The following is a 23,917-nucleotide window of genomic DNA, read 5'->3' on the forward strand; positions in this document are numbered from 1 at the left end:
ATTTTGCTACAGTTTCAATGCAAAAAAAATCAACTAGCAAGTTTTTGCGAGTTACCTAATTTTTAACTCTCAATTGGAGAATTCTAACTCGCGTTTTGAGAGTTGTATATAGTGAATTTCGAACCCTGCACATTTATATAAGAATTAAGATAATATTATGTACACGTTTTTTATTGATCCATGTATTTTTTTTTTCATCTACATCATGGTTATTAAAACTGTCAATGATACCACAGATTTTCGTCTTTACTCTTTTAACATGTTGTATATGTGTTTGATGGGGCCACTTAGGGCGAAGATGCGTAAGTGCAATTTGCGATGGCGAAGAAGCGAAAGTGCAAAGATGCGAAGGAAGAAGATGAGCAGGCACCTTCGCATTTTCGCCATCGCATCTTCGCACTTTCGCTTCTTCGCCTTCTCATCTATGCACTGTCGCCTTCTTATTTTCGCCGTAAAGGCGAAGGTGCGAGTGGCCACATCGGAACACCATAGTTTATGGATCATTAATGCTGGTTGTGCAATGTAAACTCAACTGTTGAGCTCCTGTAAGACCACATCAAACCGTTCTGGATCCTGAGATTTGACTGACAGAACACTGGAAAATTTTTAACAAATTTTTCTCTTTCCGTGGAGAAAATGACTCTGCATCCCTACTGAACATGATTTCACAAGCTCTGTTACAATTGTTATCTGCCGCTCATTTCCGGAAGTTTTACATGCATGATCACGATCAAGTAAAAGCTTGGAAGACATAAAATCCGTCCCCAATAAGAACATTTATAATCTTGTATAAAAATGCCTGACTGTAAGAAAACTCGCCATCATTCAATACATTTAATTCCTTTATTGGTATTTTTGGTGATTTTATTTTCGTTCCACCAATAAAAGATACATATAGATCGATGTTCACACAAAGAAAGGATTAGATTACGTTTCTACAGGTGCGATGTTTTGAAAATGTGTTAAGATATTTTACTGGATTTAATACATATCGATTGCTGATATTGAACTTTATACATGTACATAAAATAAAGGTTGAGTTAAGTCTTTCAAACGTAATGTATAACATCCAATAAAAAGGAATAAAAATCTCTCACTGCCATACCAGAAGAGAATTCCTTATGTTAACGATACATGTACATGCATTGATATTGAATGAATTTTGAAAACGTTTTAACGATTTGTTTCTATCAATACATTACATTGTATGTTTGATTTCATAACTGTAGAATAAGGTAGGTAACCTTACATGTACCTATCGCCTGTAGAAACCACAGAAAATTAAGCTATAGCGCGAATGGTATTCTACAGAAAAAAATGACCCGACATTTGATGCGATTTCATGAAAAATTACAGAATTTGGAAACTTGCTTTATCTATCAGCTTGTTTCAGTCTTTGTGCAAGATCAGAACTGGTTTTGAAACTGACATCCTTTTAGCTTTTTTTATTAAAAAAAAAAAAAAAAATTAACCCTGTTTTAATTTTAATGTGAATAAAAGGCCAAATTAATCCATAACAATACTTTGTCCTTTTATCCCAGAATAAAAATTAAAATATTGCATATTTCTTTTAGTATGCAATAATGTGTGGAGTTACATGTAGGTATCTAATAAACTTTATTTTTAGTAATCTATATTTTAATATTAATCTTTAAATTTAATTTAATTTAATACATTTCACAAATTTAGTAAAATTGAAAATTTTAAATTATTTTGCTAATGTTATATTCGATTTTTAAGATTACTTGTTTCGAACTTTTTTTTTAATAAATGATTTATCATATCACTACAATGTATATATATTTAGTATCAATAAAACATTCTCACTGCTTTTTAAATAACACAAAGACTCTATATTTTTTTTTAGATTTATTCATAATCTCAAAACAATATAAATGATAAAAGTAAAAATAACACACATATATGTAATTATATATAAACAATGAAAATGTAATAATCAGCATTGCAGGGTCACGTTTAACAAAAGAACTTGCGACAAAGACCAACAACTTTAGCTGAATGTAAAATCTTGCAAAATTAAAAAAAAAATCTGTTTAAAATCACATGGATAAAAATAACTTTTAAAACTGATTGATACCATTTTCAAATTAATGTAAAGAAAATTATCCCAAAAAAGTACATTTTGTCTTAGCCGTATAGTTCCTTTGTAAAACGGACCCCAGAGATTCTGTAAGACATTAGAAATAATTCTTATATATTTGATATACAATTTATTATCATTTTTGTTTAACAACTATCGCTAAACCCGAAAATGAGTATATATTCAGATCCACAGGAAAATACTCGGAATTCCTGAGTTATCTGATGTAAGCATACAACTTCTGTTTGTAACAATGTACAATAAATGTTTACAGCTTGTTGTAGGGACAGCGATTGCGGCTCTCGTTATGAGTCAACCTACTATTGTTTTAATTTGTAACAATGTTCAGATGGTGATAAGATAGAAGCTAAATTCGTCACAAACAAACACCCCTTTATCGTCTCTGATTTGATTCCGTGTTTAATTAAATTTGATATCTTGTTAGTAAGGACATCAGATAAACCCGCAAGCATTGACAGTGCATGCAAACACAAGAAACACCCGAAAATAATACAGGTGGGCAAATGATAGAAAACTGGGTATCGAGAATACGGGTGAGTAACTATCTCACTCGGGTCTATCGCTCTATCACGATCAAGCACTGAAATCTACATTGATTGTTCTTCAACGCTTCTCTGCTCACAGTCCAGGTCTTTTGTATCTCCGCTCGTGACAAGATGATTCTATAGTTAATCTTTTTGAATGTTTCAAGCACTTTGTATGTAATCGCGGGGATCGTACAGGTATGAGATCATCCTAGTGTACCACCCAAACGTATTGCAGCACGCCACTGTCCTCCCCAGGTACATACTGCAATGATTTCAGTATGTATCTATTTACCATTTTTCACACTAAATGAAAAAAGGCAAGTGCGTCCAAGATGGTCCGGTGTCGTGTCAAGTCGTTCATTTCAATTAAAATACGTCTTGTACTTTTCCAGTGAAATACAAGAAAGTAATAGAATAGAAAGTAATAGAATTACATGCATAGTAAAATGAAATGTCTCCAGTAACATTCTTATTTTCAAAAGATTAACATTTGTACTTGCATTTCGTTTTAGAAATAAAAAAAGATTTTAAAATTTCATTTACATAGCTACAATCTAGAGATCTCAACTAGCCAACTTTAGAATATATAATGCATACTTTATTCAAAATACATGCACATTGTACCCAAAAGGAAAAGGATTTTTTGTTTGTTTGTTTGTTTGTTTTGTTTTGTTTTGTTTTGAATAATTTTCTCGTAACCCTGATCATTTTCCCCTTCCTTTCTTTCAGTCTAAACTTTCATATATAAGTAATGTTTACAAATTCCTAAAGAATTAACTTTCTCGTAAAGAAAATAATGGTTATAGAGGAAAACTTATCCTTTTCCCATTCATCCGTCCTACTGTTGAAATGATTATTCTAGAATTTTGCGTAATTGCTGATTTTATTAGAGTTCAAAGAATTTAAGACGCCCTCATTCTAATATTTTGTTCCAAATGATATAAAAATATATACATTATATATCCATCATTAGTTTGAACTTTCGATAGGTGGTAACGTGCTTTTATTACATTTTCAACAGTGAAATACTGTGATTTATTTGTTGAATAAAAGTGATATTCTCTCACAGTGTGAAAGGATACCAAAATGACATTCTGTCACAGTTTGAAAAGATATCAAAGTAAGTAAAAATAATTTTTGGCCTGTAATAAGATAGAGATAGTAACTAAACCATCTTGATAGAGACTAAAACTGCCAATTTCTTTCCAGATATGTTGATAAAATCCATGTTGCAATGTTTTCAATGCTCTGACGTCTCAACTGCTCAACTATGACGTCACAGCCTATGACACTGTCTTAAGAAAAGAGAGAGGCAAAGGGAAACTCAAAGAAAATGTAATTAACAGAAAAATCAGTGTTTTTGTTGGATGTGGAATTTATTTCACTCATGAGACAGGATTTTTTGATATTTTCACTCGTGCTTCACAATCGTGAAAATATCAAAAAATCCTGTCCCACTCGTGAAATAAATTCCATATCCAACTACAAAACATTTAATATCCTTTAATATTTATTTACGTCACACCGAAAATTCAAACAATGACGAAATGTATATTTCACGTCGGAACGAGCGTTAACAGGACCGGAAAATCGGGTTAATTTCTGTTTGTGTAAACATAGTTTGTTATATAGGTTTTTTCAGCAACATGTACTATCGGTATAAATGTTTTATTTGCAGCAACAGTTTGATGTTATTCATTGTATGCTTTTTCCATGACCTAGATTTTACATATTCTTCACGCAAATTCAGTAATGCATTGCATATAGAATTTGTACTTTGCGAATTTCCTTTTTTAAAATAATAATCGGTTAAGTAATAATTTTAAATGATGAGGAATAATTAAGACTAGTTGATTAAGTTTGTCCCGTAAAAGGGCATGTTCTCTGCCGCGGTCTGTTTCTGTTCTTGGGCATTTTACGTAATTAGGGTCATTTTTGTTTTAATTTGAATTCATTTTAAAATCCTGTATGCATATCTGTATCTGATGGTGATTAATGATCTAACACCTAAACCTGCTAGTACGTACCTCATGTAACATTGTGTGTTTGTGTTAATTACAAAACAAGAACAATAGCTAGGCATTTAAAGAGATATAAATAAACAATATGTTTCATTAAGATATCAATATGATAGCAGGAGGAGCTTGACACGACATGATACCTGCGTGCAGTACAAAAATCAACGTATTCCTCGCTGTAACAGGGTATACGGTAAGACGGGTCGATTTCGGTACAGACATGTCATTTTGTCACAGTTTTGTTCTTCTTTAAAACAGAAGCGATTGTCACATTACAATCAATTAATCTTTATGTGTGTAATTATGATCAAGCTAGTAGAAAGATTAGGACAGAACATCTCGATCAGTGATCTTATTACCTGTTAAATGCCCAACAAACTTGTTCATTGTCACCAGGCGACATGTATATAATAGCATCACGATCTGATAACTGTGGACCACACAAATTCCGGTATCTTATGAAGTAATCGGTCCTGATTCAATTAAATGCTAAACTTAACATGATAGTATACCGTGCGGATATATCTTTTGGTCTGCCAGTTGCCTATATTGTATATAGTGTGTATACCACAAAACATCATGTCAGTTGCTGTAGATATACACTGTAAGAATATAGACAAATTGACAAGCTTGTTTTGGGACATGGTTGTGATCATTATCACAAAAAAATATTCAATTTTGAAGTGTGGTCTTTTAAACGAAGACAGTCACTTCGCATCATCCACATATATCTTCACTTGTATCTTACGGCTTGGATGAGCCTTGCTTCTCAAATGATGTTGTGGTTAATTTTAAAGGTAGATTTGGTTTTATGCAACTATACACATGTATTTCCTATAGTTGTGACTGGAAATCATATGGTGTTCCAGTCAAATCATGCACAAAGACTTAATACATTTACATGTGATAGTAATTAAATAGATAAAGCAATATGTGAAAAGAAAGATCTATTTTATGCCTTTGTTCGAGATGATCATATGCCAGTTTTTTTTTTTTTTTATGAAATCGGACAAATATATTATCTTGCCTTTGTTAAATGATATTGTTTTCGGTTCATTGACTACAATTTCAAATTTTATTAAATTGTAATTATTAAACATTATAAAATACATAGTATTATCTTATTTTACATTTAATCAATGCGTGCATTATTTTATTCAGTGGAGATCATTATTACGTCATGAAGTAGGAATGGAATTCTCGTATATTAAAAAAAAACCAAACAAAAAAAACTGCATATTATTTATGATTTCCAACTTTTCTATAGCTGCATGTACATTTTAATAAACTACCTGGTACAAAGAAGATCGCAATACAAGAACGAACACATTTTTTTTTCTATTCGCGAAACTATTTTTGATGTTCCATTAATCACGTCCTCTTCACAAGTTGTCTGGAGACGTATGAAGTTATTAATTCTCGTTTTTCTTAAAGGCTGAACTACTCTGACCTGATGTTACATTTTAAACAGGTTGTGGTAAAAGAGAGAGATAGTTGTGGACACTTTCGGTGAGAAGTCGTTGTCAAGAAGAAGCGGCTGAGGTAGGCATGATCAAAGGACAAGTCCCATTACTGTGGACAAATAAGCACACCTGAGTCCTCCATTATTTTATATAACAACGACATTACATGCTGATGCCTGTTTATCACTTCCAAAATCATATGTCTCTGGTCTCATTTTGACAAGGCCATGATATATAGATCATATATATCAACCCGCATGTCATGTGATATGGTCTTGACTCGTAAGTATCATTGGTTGCAAAGTAGCGTATCGAAAAAGAGAAGAAAAAATAATCAAGTATTAATTTTCCATGCCTTTTGGTCATTAGTTTCCCATTAGGAATAAATAATTTTTAGTTAATAAATAAGATTTTATTTATTCACTGAACAAAATCCCTCTATTCGGTAAGACTTAATTACACTCCATTCTGTCATTTGTACGCAAATTGTACGAAAATTTGTATAATTAGTTTGGGGGTATAAATTTTGTCACGACAGTGTGGGGTTGGGATAATGAAAGCTTACATATTGTAAATTAGATAATTTCTATGTTCCATTAACGCCAGAGAGATGATTTAAATGTCTCTAGCATGTCATGTATCTTCCCTTTCCTTTCAACCTGACTCTTTTATTTATATTTATTTTGATGTCGTTTGTAAGAAAATGATAGATGTTGTTTATTTTAAAATTAACATGTAAATATAGAATAAAATCATGGTATTATATTTGATTGTCCGAAGTTGTGACAGTTTCAGTAAATAAGTACAGTTCTACATCACGGTCTTGATTAAAACGGTCATTAAAAAGCATGTTACGTGCATGAGTTTAAAAAAAAGTTCCTTTCATAATCTTGCAAAATATTTTTTTATGGACAATTCCCGTGATCGCCCTACATTAACGTAAATTTTACCACTAATACCTCGCTTAAATAATTTTTCATAACATCCACAGGTGTCCAAATCCCTTTGAAAGATCTATCCAAATAATGATAATAAAAAAGTGCTTTAGACATCCTTATATGAAATACCAGTAGATCAATTACCATACGAAAGAATTAGGGTCATAACAATGGAAAATGGATTAAGATAAATTTCCGAAAATGCAAATGAGGATATTTTTTTTTGTAAGTGGCCTTTTCTGGCAATTTTTAAACCATTTCCTTTCGGGGTGTTAATGATAGTATTTTTTTTTCCATTTTATTCTTTATCAGAGTTAAGCATCAGATAAGGATATTGTGTTCACTCAAGCGCGACACTGTATCTTGTGTATGAAACTTTTAAGCAATTTAACTTTACACGCAATTTCTGTAACAGCTGGACCACGTCACATAAGGCAAAGTAGCTATTTCCTCCCAATAAAATACAAATATATTTGTTTAGTATAATGAACATTTAAATATATCGTCTGTACGTGTATTAATTAGAAGTATTAAAAATGAATCGATCATGCATTGTTTTTTCATATCTATTTTTGTACAAGAATTTAGTTTTAATTCTGGTATGTATACATTTTATACTTTCAATGTGTTGCTCAGAGAAATCTCATAATCGTGCCCTATAAAATTGTAAAATTTCAGACATAGTTGTACATTTCAATATTTGTCGTATTTAAATACATCTGACTTCCTCTCGGGCAAATTTCCATCAGTGTTCATTGCAATATCCCTTTGTCTATTACACAGATGCGAAGGTTTATATTCGCAACAGACCGCTTACACACATCAGAAAATCCCATGAAGACGTTAATAGTTTTCTTGTGATATGTACCATTTTTCCAATGAAATGTTATTTCAACCATAAATATCTTGTTTCGTATAAAAAAAAAATACACAACCGTCTGCATTGTAAAGAAAAAATGGGTGGTTTCGCAAATTGATACACTTTCTCCTTTTCTTCCAGCATAAAAAAGGCCTATTTACAGAGCCACAAATACATGTAATGTGATAAGTTACAAATACAATTATATCATTTGCTTTTTCTTTGCTATATCAAATATAACAACTCGGTTTTTAGATAAAACATACATTTACTTTAATAATAAATCAACAACATTGTAATAGTGTATTAAAAATAATTTAACTAGGGACGAACAACATCAATGTCTCTTGCAGGGGAAAATAAAGAACTAGAAGACCTTACGAGCTTGTCTGCAGACTTGGACAGGTTTTCCGGCCCGGAAAACGGAAAATGAGATCCGCCCAATGAACTCTTTGCAGCAGCGTGGGAGGACAGGATATAGGGATAGGACAGTGTTGGATGTGCCAGTGATAGAGCACTAGGGTAGGGACCAAATCCGCCATAGCGACCGGTTCTCATCATATGACTAGCAGAGGATGTGAGGTAATACAAGTCCGAAGCACTATGAGGGACTACGGAGCCTCGACTTGAAGTTGATGACGTCACAATTGGTTTTTTCATTTCTTCGTCCTTTTCGTCGTCGGATGAAGACGAATTTAGAAACTGGGTCACAGACCAAATTTTAGATCTATTGTCTTGAGTCTGGCTAGAATTTGTGTCAGTTTTAATAGGTTTTGGTGAACATGTGGCGGTGTTTGAACATGTAGGAGAGGCCAAATCACTGCATCTTGAATCTTCGCCAATGCTTAGATTTGGAGATGCTGCATCTGCTTCCCGTCGAAGAATATTATTCGATAAACTTTCACTCTCCGAGCTCAATGAATCGACTCTTTGTCGCGTGTCCCTGTCTTCAAAACTCAGATTTGAATCTTCGTCCTCATCCACGCTAATAATTTTTTCACGTTCCTCGCGATCTGTGGAATAAAAGAAAACTAATTCATAGAAAATTTTATTTCAAATAAATCAAAACAAATATCAACTGATAAGTACATGTGTCAATATTTCTAAGGGGGGAGGGTCTAAAAAAAAAATTGAAATTATACAGAGCAATATTTTGAAGATCCAAGTATAAATTTTGTAATTTGGGTTTGTTGTAAGCTTTATGTTCCATTAGTATGGAGGTGTACATTTGTCTGTGGAATGACTAATTACTGTACGTAATTTAACCTTTGCGTGCACATTATAAACGGGGTTTACAAAGTTAATTAGTCTTTACATACATTTAACTTGTTGCTCATTAAAGTCTCTGCCATTGTATATTAATCATGGAATAAATTTGAAGTCAAATTTATTCAAGATATAATTATACATGTTTTACAACATCCATTAGCATAATGCGGTTAAGTTGTTTAATACAGTGAAGAATAAAAATAGAATAACCTTCTTTATTTAAAAAAATGTTTTACGCTGTTATAATAACTATTGGGAATTTTTATTTAAATACTGGAACCAAAATATTTTTTTAGTAAAATGATTAACAAGAAAATGTTATATAATAAATAAATATTAAAATACAGTAAATTCATTTGAAAAATGAAATTTTCAATATGCGATATTCATTATTTAATCTGTTTTCCCTTGGGTATTAGAATTGCTATAATTGTTTAAACAAAGATATCAATTTCTATCCTTGGGGAATAAATTCGAATGGTATGTACTCTGTATTCATTAGCATCGATAGCAATAATCCGAAAATCCTCGAGGCATATAATTGATTTAAATCTGCCAGTAAATAAGCGTAAAACGTCATAATTATCGCGTAAAATCTCAACTAATGATATTCAAAAAGTTTCCTTTGGAGGAGAAATATCTATTTTATAAATCTGAAGTTTGGTCTCTATTTAGGTCTTATCGGCTTTTATTGTTTCAACGGAGACACTTTATGAATTATGTATTTTTTGACAGCGAGACCATGAAACCGTCTGTTCAAAAGAACCCTACATTATTCATAATGCAGGTGAACTTCATAAACCGACTCGAAGCTGAAATAGCCATCATGATAAATCTTTATTATCGAGTTGAATCGTTACGGGAAAAATAAACAAAGGCTCATCATCGGTTTCTTTCTTCTTCTTTTTTTCTTTCTAATTTTTAAATTTTTATTTTGATTAATCAACTTCTCATTTATTCAAAATGACATTATTAGGTCGTTAAACAAGTCATCAACTTTAATCTAAATTATTCCTTTTCGGGAAAAGAAACTTTTTTTGATAAGAGTTTTAGTTTATTAGCCTCTGTATTAAGATTATTACTGCGGTTTTCGGTATATGACTCTTTATTTATAAATGCATTTGTTTAATGTTAATTAAGTTGCATAACACCTAAAGGAGAGTTTTTTGTGCAATCATTTTATATGCAGCATATATAGTTTTTGGGATACAATTTCAATGCTTCTCCATTTCATTTTTATCTTCATTAACATAAGCTATAAAATGTTAAGTACCAATGAATTTTGAATATTCAAAAGTCGCATATAAAAGCAATTCAAATTAATACAAGTACAGTTTTAAAATATTATTCAAATTAAAATAAATAATTCTAAGTAAGTAAAATTTTAATTTACCTTTTGCAGGTTCTTCTATCTTATTTGTACATTCCTTTTTGTCGACAAGATTTTCATTTTTCCTCATCAAATCATCATCATCCTCATTGTCTAAATCATCGTCGTTATCATCCTCAGATCTATTTCTTGGGGACCAGGTCATCTTGTTTTCTTTTTTAAGTCTTCTCCTGGCGTTTGCAAACCAAGTTGAGACTTGTGTGAGAGTCATTTTTGTGATGATGGCTAACATAATTTTTTCGCCTTTTGTGGGGTAGGGATTTTTCCTATGTTCATATAACCAAGCTTTCAACGTGTTTGTGGTTTCACGGGTTGCGTTTTTGCGTCGTGCATTTAAGTCAATTCCCCCGTATCTGAAAATTATAAATATTTTTTGTGTAAAATTTTCCATTTTGCTATTTCTCATATCTAATTCTGACTAAATATAAAATTGTCTTGCTTAATAATTTACTACATGTAAGTAATGATACAAAAGGGCCTTTACAACCTGCACATTTCAGATTTCTTTACTCCTGTGATTTCGTTCGAAATTGATATTCCCCGATTGTCATTTTCATCAAAATCATAACAATAAAAGGTTGATAAATAAAATTTAATCAAGCGAACGTCGGCTATTCTAAGCTTTTAGATAGAGATTATCGGTGTTAACGCCCGGTTTAACATTGTGGTTATGAAGACATCAACTGCCGTGTAAAACTAAATGGGAAGCTTCAATGAAGCATACAAACTTGGTCTTTATGAATAAAGAATAGCAATCACCCAGTCTTAATCATTTGATTTATCTTCACGATTAAACTCCCCAAAAACGATAATTGAATATGATACATAAAAATATCATTATTTTATAAAGATTGATGGTGAAGAAAATATGCGAAATACTTGAGAAATGGCATCCGCTGAAAAGTAAATACTTGAAATTCTGGGTTTTTTAACGCCGTATCACCCGATGAAATACAAGTGAAGGCACACATTTTGACAATTGCGTCTCAGTTATCATGACCGCACATTGAGAGAAATCTTATCTTGACCGATATACAGGTGTGCAGTCCCCTATTTGTCTATTGTTACATTAAAATTCAGTGATTGTGTTGATATGTGATACATACCCGGCTCCATAAGGATAAACAGACATGGCTGGATCGTACGGAAAGCAAGCCCCGGGTTGGGCAGCAGCAAGGCTCCTCCATGCTTCTGTTGCTTCTTTGATATCATAGGGACCATTTGTCTATAAAAAAAAGAAATTACAATATTAATTAGACGAAAAACAAATATGTTAATAAATTTTATTAAAATTTAATGTCCCTTTGTACGGAAATGGTTAACTAAATTATTTCGACATTTTGTTTCTTCACCTTTTGACTCTTGAAATGTCTTTGAAATAAGACGAATATCTGAGAGGTGTTTTGTTTTACAAATTATGTAAATATTTTGATTCTGTTTTTATATTTTAATAAAGTGAGCCAGAATTTTTTTTTCAAACAATCTCTAAAATTTTAAAATAATTTATGTGAAAGAGAAATGCAATTTTTTTAACTATTATATATCAATAGTACTCTACATTAATTTTTATTTTTGAAAAAAAAAATCTGAAAATTTCTCTTAGCTTTCACATAAGGTAAGTTACTGTTATATATTTTAGAAATGTTATATTTGGAGTAAAAATTATAAATGATAAAAAGTCACTGAAAATGTCTTTCTTTTTTTACAGAATCATATTAAAATATGTACACTTACAAGAGGCGAATAAAATGCAGATCCTTCGGATGCAAATGGGACTAGTCCTTGTGCAGTGTAAGCCGGGCTCCCATACACGCCCTCAGGAAGCCCTGCAAGGCGAGAGTAGCCCAAGAGGGCTGGGTTATACTGGCAGGAGCAGATAGTTTGACCAGTGTGAGGGTCAGCCATGATTGGACGGCCATTCTCACAGCAGCTTCTGGTAGAGGTTGGACTTGGGGTTTTGGTCATCTGAAAGGAAAAGACATGTTTAATTTAAGAATATAGGAAAGTTTGAAAATAAAAAAAAGATATGCTGAAACTTCAAAAGAAAAATATCATAAAGGTACAATCTTACTTCAATATTGTTTTCATATTGCAGGTTTAAAAAAATAACAAAAAGAGAAAAAAGAAAATAGATGAGGTCTCAGCACTGATGCTTTAACATAAAAACATATATCTTTAAAGAAACTATCTCTGATAAAAGGTAAGTAAAAATGAAATGAAAGTAAAGTAAAAGATGTAGAGTTTTCAAAAGGAAAAAGTATTTACCTGTGCCGTAGTCCCAGTTGGAATAGGAAAAGGAACAACTTGGGAAATAGACATATCGTATTTAACACCAGTGTCCACTGGTAGTTAGCTGATTAATGCTTAACTCAGGATTTCACACAAAATAGAATTTGTATTCCCACTCTGCACTGAACTCCAACTACAAACTAACACATATTTACATCCGCACCGACTTGTCATATATGCAAGTGATAAAGTTGGACATAAGCCTTTATGGGTTTTTTGCTGTAAAAGTTTTTGACCCATAAACACTTTGTAAACCTGCTAACTTCCGTCTCATTTGACTATACTTTTGAAGAAATTTGAACCGTGATTGGTCTTTGTTTCACATAGCATCATCCCTTTACCTAATTTTAATACTGAGCTCCGCCTCTTTCTAGAGTTGTGAAAGACGGGCGTAGCGATTCTCCGCCCACGTCGTTAGTATCGATAAGCATTTTCACACTTCTCTTCATCCTTGTAACGTTTTGAATTCTTATTATTTTCTAGATTTTAGACATTATTCATGGCTACCTGTAGTTATGAATTGATCTTTGAATTTAAAATAATATACAATATGATTTTTGGTTACTTTTTAAATCTGAAGTTTGAAAATAATTTTCATTGACAAATATGTTTCAATATTCAAAATAAAAAAATACGAACAGTCTTTAATTAAATATAATAAATACTTTTTAAAAACTTTTGAAAACTTATTGTGTGAAAAAATAACATTGATGAAGTGAATCAAAAGGATTCGTCGTATTTCATTCAAGATACGTCTCGAGATTTCGACGCGCCATATTTAGATGCTTGCATGTCATTAAGCCATTCTGAACAAATGAGAAGAGACACATTGAATATGTAATTATATAATTACATGACAAAATAAAAAAGTCATAAATACCACAGTAAAAGTACAACCAGCTTTGTCAGGTATGTGAATCTATTAAGAATGCTTGTCGGTTGATGATGGTTCCATGGTGCGGTGCTTCGTTTAATGGTTTTAAGATATAGAAGCACCGTGAAATCATCATCTTAAAAACGTTAAAATCTATAATTAACATAAAATTATTTCAAATTGCACTCAAATAATCTTTCTTTTCATTTTAAAATAGTAACAATTATACTAAGGAGATGTGTATATCTCTTAATAACATGGATTATAAGTTATTCCAGGATAAATAAAAATTAAAAAAAAAAAAAAAAACTTGACAAGATTTCTATCAACACGCTGTACTTTCGGTGGAGGGCAACGAGGAAAGAAGACAAGCTAATCAGCCTCAATTGAAAAGAACAGTTGTGTAGATATTGATACTTACTTGTCATGTTTTTTTTTTAATATCAAAAATATTTTTGTGTTGTAATTTATTACAAATGTACACACATGTATACATAATATCTTATTAAGTAAACATTGATAGACGTAATTGTTAGTTTATGAAATGAAGCTATTTGAAATGCTATTTAATTAATCTTGTGAATAAATTGTAGAATGCTATTGTAGATCTCGATTGCTTTTTTACAATAACTGTATAAAAATACGTTATTTTGTTGTAAAATATTTAAAAATAAGTTTGTGCTATCATTATGCTTTGAAAATTTTTTAAAGTTTTTATTATACGTGTTATTTACTAGTAATACTGTATATCTGAGAATAATTCATTGACATTCTCTTTATGAACTGTAACAGTATTGCACTCACATTTGTGATTCTTTTCATGAATAAAGATTGTATTTAAATATCCGTTTACGGAAGATTAAATACAACGATTTATTTATCATAATTTTTTTTAACTTGGGGTGAAATATACAACTTAATACTTAATTGATTCTTATTAACCCTGAAAAATATTCACAGGTGTGATTCGGTGATAAAGAAGATCTTCTGTATGACAATTATCATTACAGAACCTTATTCATGAAAGGTCGAAATTTCAGCTCGTCATTGTCAGTTCAGTTGCGGTGTTCCCCTCTAATTAACTCCAACCGCTACTTCCCTGAAATAATGATGCCAGTATTTGTTTTTCAGACCGAACATACGTAAAATTATTTGATGTTTCATCTCTCTCTCTCTCTCTCTCTCTCTCTCTCTCTCTATATATATATATATATATATATATATATATATATTTAAAAAAAGAAGAAGGCATATGAAAACGTTAAGTAAAGCTTAAGCACTTTCAATTCCAATATTAGAAGCTTTACAACGAGTATCACGTAAAACTTCTGAAGATTTAAAATGAAAATGCTTAACGTTTTCGTGTTTCTTTCTTTTTAATTTTATCTCTAACTTACCGACCACTGTAGATATATATATATATATATATATATATATATATATATATATATATATATATATATATATATATATATATAAACAAGGTGCTTGGTATGGAATAAAATATGTATAATTTTTTAAATATTTACAAAACTTAAAAACACGCTTTTATCGCATACACTCAAAAGTATTATAAAAAAAATCGATTTCCTTATATGACCTTTGAATAAAACAAAAAAGGGATGATTTGTAAACATTTTTCAATGTATCACATTTAACGAAATTTCCTTATCAAAGAATGTACCAATTATATCGAAAGTTCAGCTCTATAGTTTTATTTATTCAAAAAAAATCTTTCCATCATCTGTTTATTCAGTCTTATTGACAGAAAGAAAAACCTCGGTGTTGTGGTAAATGAATTTACAAAGAATGTTAGTGGGTGGAATTACTTTGCAGAAAGAGAGTATTACATTAACAAATAAAGATTAATGATTTTATGGTAATTATTAACTAATTAATAATATATTACAAGAACTGCAGTTATTGACTGTTGTTAAAACAAGGAGACAATGCGCATTACGAAAGTTAAATCCGTCAACAGTAATATGACATGTTCATGTGTTGAATTGAAATTCTTTATGGTATTTTTTTTAATTAAAAAAATCATATTTAAAAAAAGCTCTACCTTATAATATGACCAGATTAAATACTTTTAATTAATACCTAGCTGAACAGATATTAATATTAATTATCATACAGAAATCAAAATAGGGAATTCCTGAATGCTGCATTGGTATTTCTCTAAACGTTGTAACATTTTGATACTTTTTTCAAAGTTCAGGAATAATTTTAAAGTTCAAGTATATGCTACTCAGAATAATTCGTCTTTGGTCGTCTATTCTGTTCTAAGAATTGACTTCTAGATTAAATTGAAAGCGATGTGGGTTTTTTTTCTTCTTTTTGATACTAAATTCTTTCAAACTTATGAGAGGTGATCTCCTTTCAGATGTAATTTTGAGATCGTTTTTCTTTGTTTATATAAACATCATATAAACATATATAAATTAATTAATCAATATACCAGTAGGCTTGATAAGAAAATTTATTTATATTTCTTTATATTTGAACATTTAAATTGAATATAATCACCAACAAATTACGGGGGGGGGGGGATAAGAAAGTGATCCGGAAACATTTTGATGCTCTTGACTAAGTGATACTAAACAGAAAATGATGACGTAATCAAAATTGTCGTCTTGTGCGGCAAAAGCTTGTAAAACGGAAGCAACATGATGCTACGTGAGCTGAAAGACAATAATACTCTGCAAAAAAGTGTCAGAATCTCTAAACAGGCGTCATAAGGCTATTACTAAGTCAAAGTAAATTTCCGGTAAAACCTAATCAAAAGTTTATTTCCCATAAATTCTGTTAAAGCGAGAACGTATGTTTTCAGGGATGGGTAATAGATACCATATCTACGAGTGAGAGGATACTTAAAGAGATTTGATAGTTTTTGAGGCGTTTATGCATATTCTGTAGTCTTTAGAAATAATTCATGCTTGCCTTATCATTTTGAATGTTAAATACATACATGTACAACATACGGTTTTATCTGCAATAACTGCCATTTTCTTTGTTTTGTTTTTTTCCCTCGACATTCAGACTTCAGATTTGTCCTCTGGTCAGAAGAATACTACTATGCCTAACAAAAAAGTTGTCAATATGATTTGCAATGCAAAAAATATAAATGAGCTCTTAGTCACCTGAATGGAGATTCAAAGCTTGGGCGATTCGCATCTGTTTACTTGTCATTAGATACATATTTTTCTCGCCTTTTAATGACGAATTAATTAATTTTTGACACACTAAATTGATCAAATATTAGGCTTGCACATGCCTACAGCCGAGTCTGTTTTTTCTCACGCGGCCTAGCTTAAGTGACAAAGTCCCGGTGTATGTACATGATCCTATTCAATCAAATCATATTTGATGCCTGTTTAATATTGACGGAAACAAATCGAAAGAAAAAATATGACATGTCAAACCTCATTCTTTATTGATTTACAAATGCCTTCTTTTGACAAGTGTGTCATGAATATGTCAATTGAAAATTCAGCTTTTTCATAAAAATCCTTCGACAGGTGTAGAGTTTTTCGGGGGGGAAAAGATTTTTTTTTCACACAAAATGGTTTTTGAATTATTCTAAACTGCAATTTTAAAATGAATGAGTAGTGCCTTCTATTAAAGTAATTTGAAAATGTAAGCTTTTTGGCAGTCGAGATATCGACAAACGATAATCATATTTCCAACTACTAAAAGTATACTTTGTAAGTATGCAGTACATCTATAATATTATAGCCCTAAGAGCTAAGAGAAAACAGTTTAAAAAAAATATAATGGAAACATATCTCTTCAGTTAATTGTTTTTGGGTACTTGCATGACAAGAAGAAAAATCAGTTACCATATCATGTCTTTAAGATGAAAAACTACTAAAAAACATTAGTGTACATGGATGGATTCTGCAAAATGTAAGAGTTAGTGAACAGAAAGCAAATGACATCTCATCTACCGAAAGATTCAAAATAATGAGCAAAAGTTAGTGAATATCAGAGAAAAGGAGAAAACACAAGATTATGAAACTTTTTATTACTAATATTTTATAAATGAACACTGTAATATTGGGATATGTTAATGAAACTCCAATTCATATTCAAATAAATTTTTGAAAATTAAATTGCTCATATCTAAAATATTTTCTCCTTACGGAAATGCAGAGTAAAAATCATACTAACGCCTTAGATGATGTTGCAATTAAATATTATAATGAAGATGTAGACATCACCTTTATTTGCAATGTATAGCCTTGATAAAGTACTTTAAGGCTGGCAATTAAAGAATTGATACATAGTAAAGCAAAACTATTCCATTCATCCAGAAAATTCCAAATATAGTTGTCGATGGAAGTAACGAAATCACCGAGATCACCAATGGATGCACACGATACGAAACTCGTCGGTATGAAGTGAGACTAAAATGAAATGTAATAAATTACTTTCACTGATTTACGATTAGCTCAAGTTTTCCTTTATAGATGAAGCTATTTGATAAAGTGCAGGAATAAATTGTATAATAATTTATTGACTTATTAATAGAATGTACAATTTTCGTCGTTTTTATTAAAAAATTTTCACATATTTTAACTTGGAGCGCATATTTGATTATTTCCTTCATGCAGAGGCGAAGGCCATCAATCTTGTAAGATTTTGCAAATTCATGTGATTTGTTGTATCAATGTTTTATTGACATGATATCATTCAGATCTTACCAGAAAGTATTGGTTCTACTAATTAGAAATAAAGTGTAATTGACAAAATAGAAAAAAAATTATTACATGTATCGTTTTATGAATAGCTATCATTTTAAATGCCAACTTCATTTTTTCCCATTGTTTAAATTCAGTTTGTATTCACAATGCAAAAATGATTGTTTATTACCATAAAATGAATGAAAGTGATGCTTCATAGTCTTTATAAAAGCCAGACAACTTTATTTACCCAAAGACAACGCTGAGTGACGTTATTTATTTTCTTGTTTTCCTGTTTACCATCAAAACCTTTCAAGACACCTTTTATTAAATATTTTCTTTTCCTTTTTTTTAATTTGTATCATTTTGTTTTGTTTGCCTTTTTGCTTTGTTTTTGTTTGTCTGTTTGTTTTGTTTTCTTAATTATTTTTTCTAAATAATTAAATGATAAAGTTATATCACATTTTTTAATCAGAATGTATCCATGGACAATAAAGGAAGATCTCATGCAGTGTAAATGTATGATATGACCTTTTCATCATGTTTCATTTATCAAAAACGATACCTCAACAATATGCATTTAAGCGGATTTCGCGTCAATATGGCGATTTAATGCACGTTAATAATACCCCTATATCGCCATACTATCATTAGTGGATAATTTAGCAAGTACTGTGTAAACATCGTCGGAGGGATTTCAGCTACAAGAAGCGTCTATCTGGTCGCATGGCACAAAAAAGACAACAAATCAAAGCCAAACACAAGACATCGATTTATTCGCGCTGGAGTGTCGTCAATCAGGAGAATCGACAGGCGATTATCTGCCCCTGATTGAAAACTTAATACGCATTGCCAGATCCCAGGGTGTTTGCCTGGACAGTTGAAGGTGTAAGGTTTTCGATTTATTCTTGTGAAGACAATTAACATATCAAGTTTGTGTCGTCAAGTGACGTTAAACTTGACAAAAATTCTGTTCTATTTGTCCAGTGTGCTAATTACCACTGCAATCTCCATTTTGTCCGACAAGAAATACAGTCACCTCATGACCTTTTAGCTTTATGACTTATTCTATTCTGGGTTATTCTGGCAGATATATCTATCTGATAGAATTATGTAGATTATATACAACTTTAGTACACCATAGACTCATTTATTTGTATCATTCCAGTTTTCTTCAAAGGGAACTTTTTACTTTTCCAAAAATATAATTCTCTGGGTTTTATATTAAATTGAACCAAACCAATAGGTAATCGTTTATAACATCTGAGTAACTTCGGATCATATTTCAAACTACCAAAAAGACATTATGATTGTCACAATTTATAAAACTGTTGCATAACAAACTTAAACAAGTAATTAGAAAAAAATTAGAATGGATGAGCACACGGCGGGTGTGATCGGTCGACAGGGGATGCTTACCCCTCAATGGCACCTGATCCCACCTCTGATGTTTTTAGAGGTCCTGTTTGCTCTGCTCCAAATTTGTATTGTTTCAATGGACTTTTGAGCTTAATAATTGTTCGTTATCTCCATATTTCTTTTACGTGTACATAACTTCGAAATACATAATCAAGAGGAAATTGTAAATTGGTGAACAAATTTTGAAATAAACCTTATTCATTTTTCCAAACTGACATTTCTACGCAATTTTGTTTTGTATTTGTGCCATTTACTTGAACTTCAATGCAGGCCAAGGTCAAATGACTGAAACCTCAATATAAGCAGAAAGTTGTTATTTTATATCCTTACCGGACCAAACCTACAAGTCAGATCCCCATCATGTTCCCTGTTGATTAGTTAAAACCGCTGTAATGTTTGATCGTTAGCAAAAAAAATGTGAAATCGTTGATACATGTAGTTGTCAAATATGGACCCAATAAACAATATAGTTCTGCAACAGACAATTAAGTTTATACCACAATGATGACAACTTATGGCTTTTTTACCTTCTGGCTATTGTTGTTTTCATTGTTTGTGTGTGATAAATAGACAATTAAACTTAAAAAAATTCTGCTTTATTTTTACGTTCTTTGGATATTTCACGTTAGCAACAAGACCTGTTAACTTTTTCATACATTTGATTCAAACTCTCATAATTGAATGTAATTATGTGTAATTTTCTTTCCAGATCATTCTTTAAAAAATTTAAAAGGAGTTATAATTTTTGGTGCAGACATTTTGAAAGTTCCGGGCACAACGACAATTTTAATGCACCATTACCACAAGGAGATCTTGTTGATTAGTGACAAAGGAATACGATGTCCCAAATGAAATGCCTAACTATAAAAGGTCGTTTGTTTTTATTTATGCGTTCTGTCGAGGGGTCTACAGACTTGCCAATTTCTAGATTGGGTGTAACATCCAAACTCGTCTTCTGGGACTGCATTCTAAAGCAGTAATATAAGGAACTTGCGTAAATCTAATGAAAGGTGTTAAAACTTCAGATCGTATTCACGTCTAATTAGCATAGCTATTCCAGTTCTACTCACTGAATTGGATTAAGAAACACGGTATTTTATCTTTGGGGAATTTCGTCTTGAAAATATCCCTAGATTGTTTCAGCGCGTCAGCAATAAGGACATGATGTCGGACAATTAGAAAAATTGTAAAACCACAATTTGTCAAACTTGTCAGACCTTATTGAAAACTAATATTGAAAAAACTTAAACTGTTCCTCCCGCTCTGAGAGTTTAATTGTCAAGAGAAATGTGGATTATTAAAAGCTAATGAAATAGATGAAAAATTCATGAGTTCTCTAAATATGGCCATATTGATAGCAAATACAAAAGGGGAAAAAATAAGTGCTACAGAAGGAAAATTAATGGGTGTATTGTTTACTGTATTTTTTAATCTCCAGTCGCGTTTGGTACTATGTCAAAATGTTAACAATTTCTTGGTCACTGAAGCAGAGTAATGAGGGGAAATATTCTCATAGTTTTGTTTGGTGTTGAAAAAATTCCAAACTTAAAGAAAGAGAGGCTGAGCTTCATGTTTGATGTCATAATTTCAGAATTTTTTATGAAGAAACAGTTTTTAAGACATGCATACATCCTTACAATTCAGAATATGTAAAGATAATTTTTTTTATGGAAAATTTTTTGTCTTATATTATGTCTATTATTAATACATATTATATAAAATTGTTACAAATTTTCCGTAATCAGAAGGGTGCTTAATTAAAATATTCTTGTTTTATATATTTTAAAAATAATTCTTGGAATGTTGTACAACGGAGATCTCGTCTCGTTGCTTATTAATAAACTATTAGTTTTTATTTCGTCTCAATGGCCTCGTCTTACCAAATTAACCTAATTTATTAAGATAAGCAATAATGATTAGTACACTGTCAGAATTTCTAATATTAATGCATAATTTTCTGCTAAAACTAACAAAATCTTATTTTTCTTGTTTTGCAGAGCCTGGTACGCGCATATGTACAAAGGATTGAAAAAATCTCTTCTTTTTGTTTCTATGCAGGTAGCAATTTCTGAAAATTGGATATTTTCATCTAAATTAAGTCCCATCGATAAACATCAAAAACTTTTTTTCTTATGATGTTTCCTTGTTATATTTTGAACTGTAAGTCATGTTAGACACGATTTATTCTTTTGACAATGTACTTAAAATTTCGCTTTCTAGAAATTATTGCCTTCTTTTAAGAACATAACTAGTAAAAAGTACTTAAACATTTTTTAAATTGTAATTAATTAATGTTCATAATCCAACTCTAAGAAGCATGTATATCCTTCCCTATTTGTATTTGTAATAAAAAAAATCACCAAATATGTTTTGAATCTGTTTTTAAATTATATTCTCTTTGCTCAAAATTGATATTTTTTCTATGTATGACGAAGGATGCGACACCGTATGCCTCTTGTTTGTTTTTTCATTTCCAAATTCTAAATTTCATTTGAATACTAGTTTTCTTGTTAAGGACGAGGCCATGAAAAATATTCATAGTGAAACATACCTTCGTCTTTAAGCTAAATTTGATGTGAAGATTGATTAAGTTCTTATCTGATCATAGATAAAATTCACCCATTGACCACTTCAAGACAGAATGAGTTTGGTAAGACCAACGCTAGACTAAGCATGCTGAAACAAATATATAAAGACAGAAAGTAAATGTAAATCAAGTTACTGTATAAGATATAAATATCTTATATAAATCATAAATATATATATATATATATATATATATATATATATATAAAGCACATTTTACAACAACTCTTAAACTAACATAACTGCCCTAAGTGAAGAAATATTAATACAGAAAGCACAAAGAAATTCACTTTTATAAGGATACCCACTTCCGCCCCAGCCCGGGGTTGAACTCTCGACCTACGGAATCTGTCTCCTAGCAGTACAGGAACAGCGCGCTAGACCGCTCGGCCATCTAGGCAAGTTAAAAAACATGCTTTCGATGCCGATGGAATTCTCGCGGCGCTGTCCTACACTACACGGTCATTGAGAATGGAAGTGAGATACAGTTATTTGGACATTAGTTTAATTAGAGGATCGTTACCAATACACGTTGTAATGAAATTAATTTTTATTTATAAAGCACATTTTACAACAACTCTTAAACTAACATAACTGCCCTAAGTGAAGAAATATTAATATAGAAAGCACAAAGAAATTCACTTTTATAAGGATATATATATATATATCGAATACTGTTCGTTATCTCCACATATTTCATAAACCAGTTTAAACATGATTAGCTAAGGCTTTACTGTATTTTGTACACGTACATTTTGTCAATTTGTATATGTACAAAAGAAAGTTTATTATATTGTAATGTGACGGCCGCTATCTACCATCGTAAAATTTCCTATCACGAACATCGAGAATGAAACATAGGAGGAAATGCTGGTAAAAGAAATCGCCCATGTAAAAATTTCAAAAAAGAACACAGCCTTATTTTCAGACAATCCAGAGAGTGAGGAAAATATTTTCAGTATTTGTTTGTGACATTAATTATACAGGAAACAAAAAAGTTTCCTCATCTTGGTTTTATCGGTTTGTGGCATCCATGCCATGTTACTATCTCAACCATCATAAATCAGGTTAATGTCGAATACAATATTTCAAGCAAGTCTCATTTTTAACTTCATCAGCCTCTCCAGTTTCCTGTTTTTTTTTTCTTTCCTTCTTTCTTATACAATGCTTGAATATCTCAGAAGAAATTGTTCAGGGGAAGTAGACAGTTAAAGTTTACTGATTATTTATTTATTTATTTATTTATTTATTTATTTATTTATTTATTTATTTTGGTTAACTTAATTATTTACTGTTCATTATATTTTTTGATTTTTTTGTTGGGTTTGTTTTGGTTGTTCGTTTGTTTTGCGTTCTTTTGTTTTTGCTTTATATTGCTATTTTTTATGTTGTTGGTAACTTCTGGCATAGCCATTGTTTTCAAAAATTAATTTTGTTATAACATCACAGCATACATATGTACCTTTGCATAGCTGACT

At 31.0% G+C, this 23,917-nt stretch overlaps 1 protein-coding gene across 1 annotated transcript; it reads right to left on the bottom strand.

Moving 5' to 3' along the window:
* Positions 1–8,175: 8,175 nt before the first annotated feature.
* Positions 8,176–13,148, bottom strand: LOC133197784 (homeobox protein caupolican-like). The gene is made up of 5 exons (XM_061333990.1): positions 12,852–13,148; positions 12,321–12,551; positions 11,693–11,811; positions 10,590–10,939; positions 8,176–8,940 (listed from the first exon to the last, which is right to left on the bottom strand). The coding sequence occupies exons 1-5, from the start codon at positions 12,903–12,905 to the stop codon at positions 8,249–8,251; spliced, it is 1,446 nt and encodes a 481-aa protein (XP_061189974.1). The 5' UTR covers positions 12,906–13,148; the 3' UTR covers positions 8,176–8,248.
* Positions 13,149–23,917: the final 10,769 nt, after the last annotated feature.

This window comes from Saccostrea echinata, unplaced genomic scaffold (assembly GCF_033153115.1).
Source record: "Saccostrea echinata isolate AGI-Se365-2 ecotype Australia unplaced genomic scaffold, CSIRO_AGI_Sech_v1 ptg000030l, whole genome shotgun sequence".
Classification (NCBI taxonomy): Eukaryota; Metazoa; Mollusca; class Bivalvia; order Ostreida; family Ostreidae; genus Saccostrea; species Saccostrea echinata.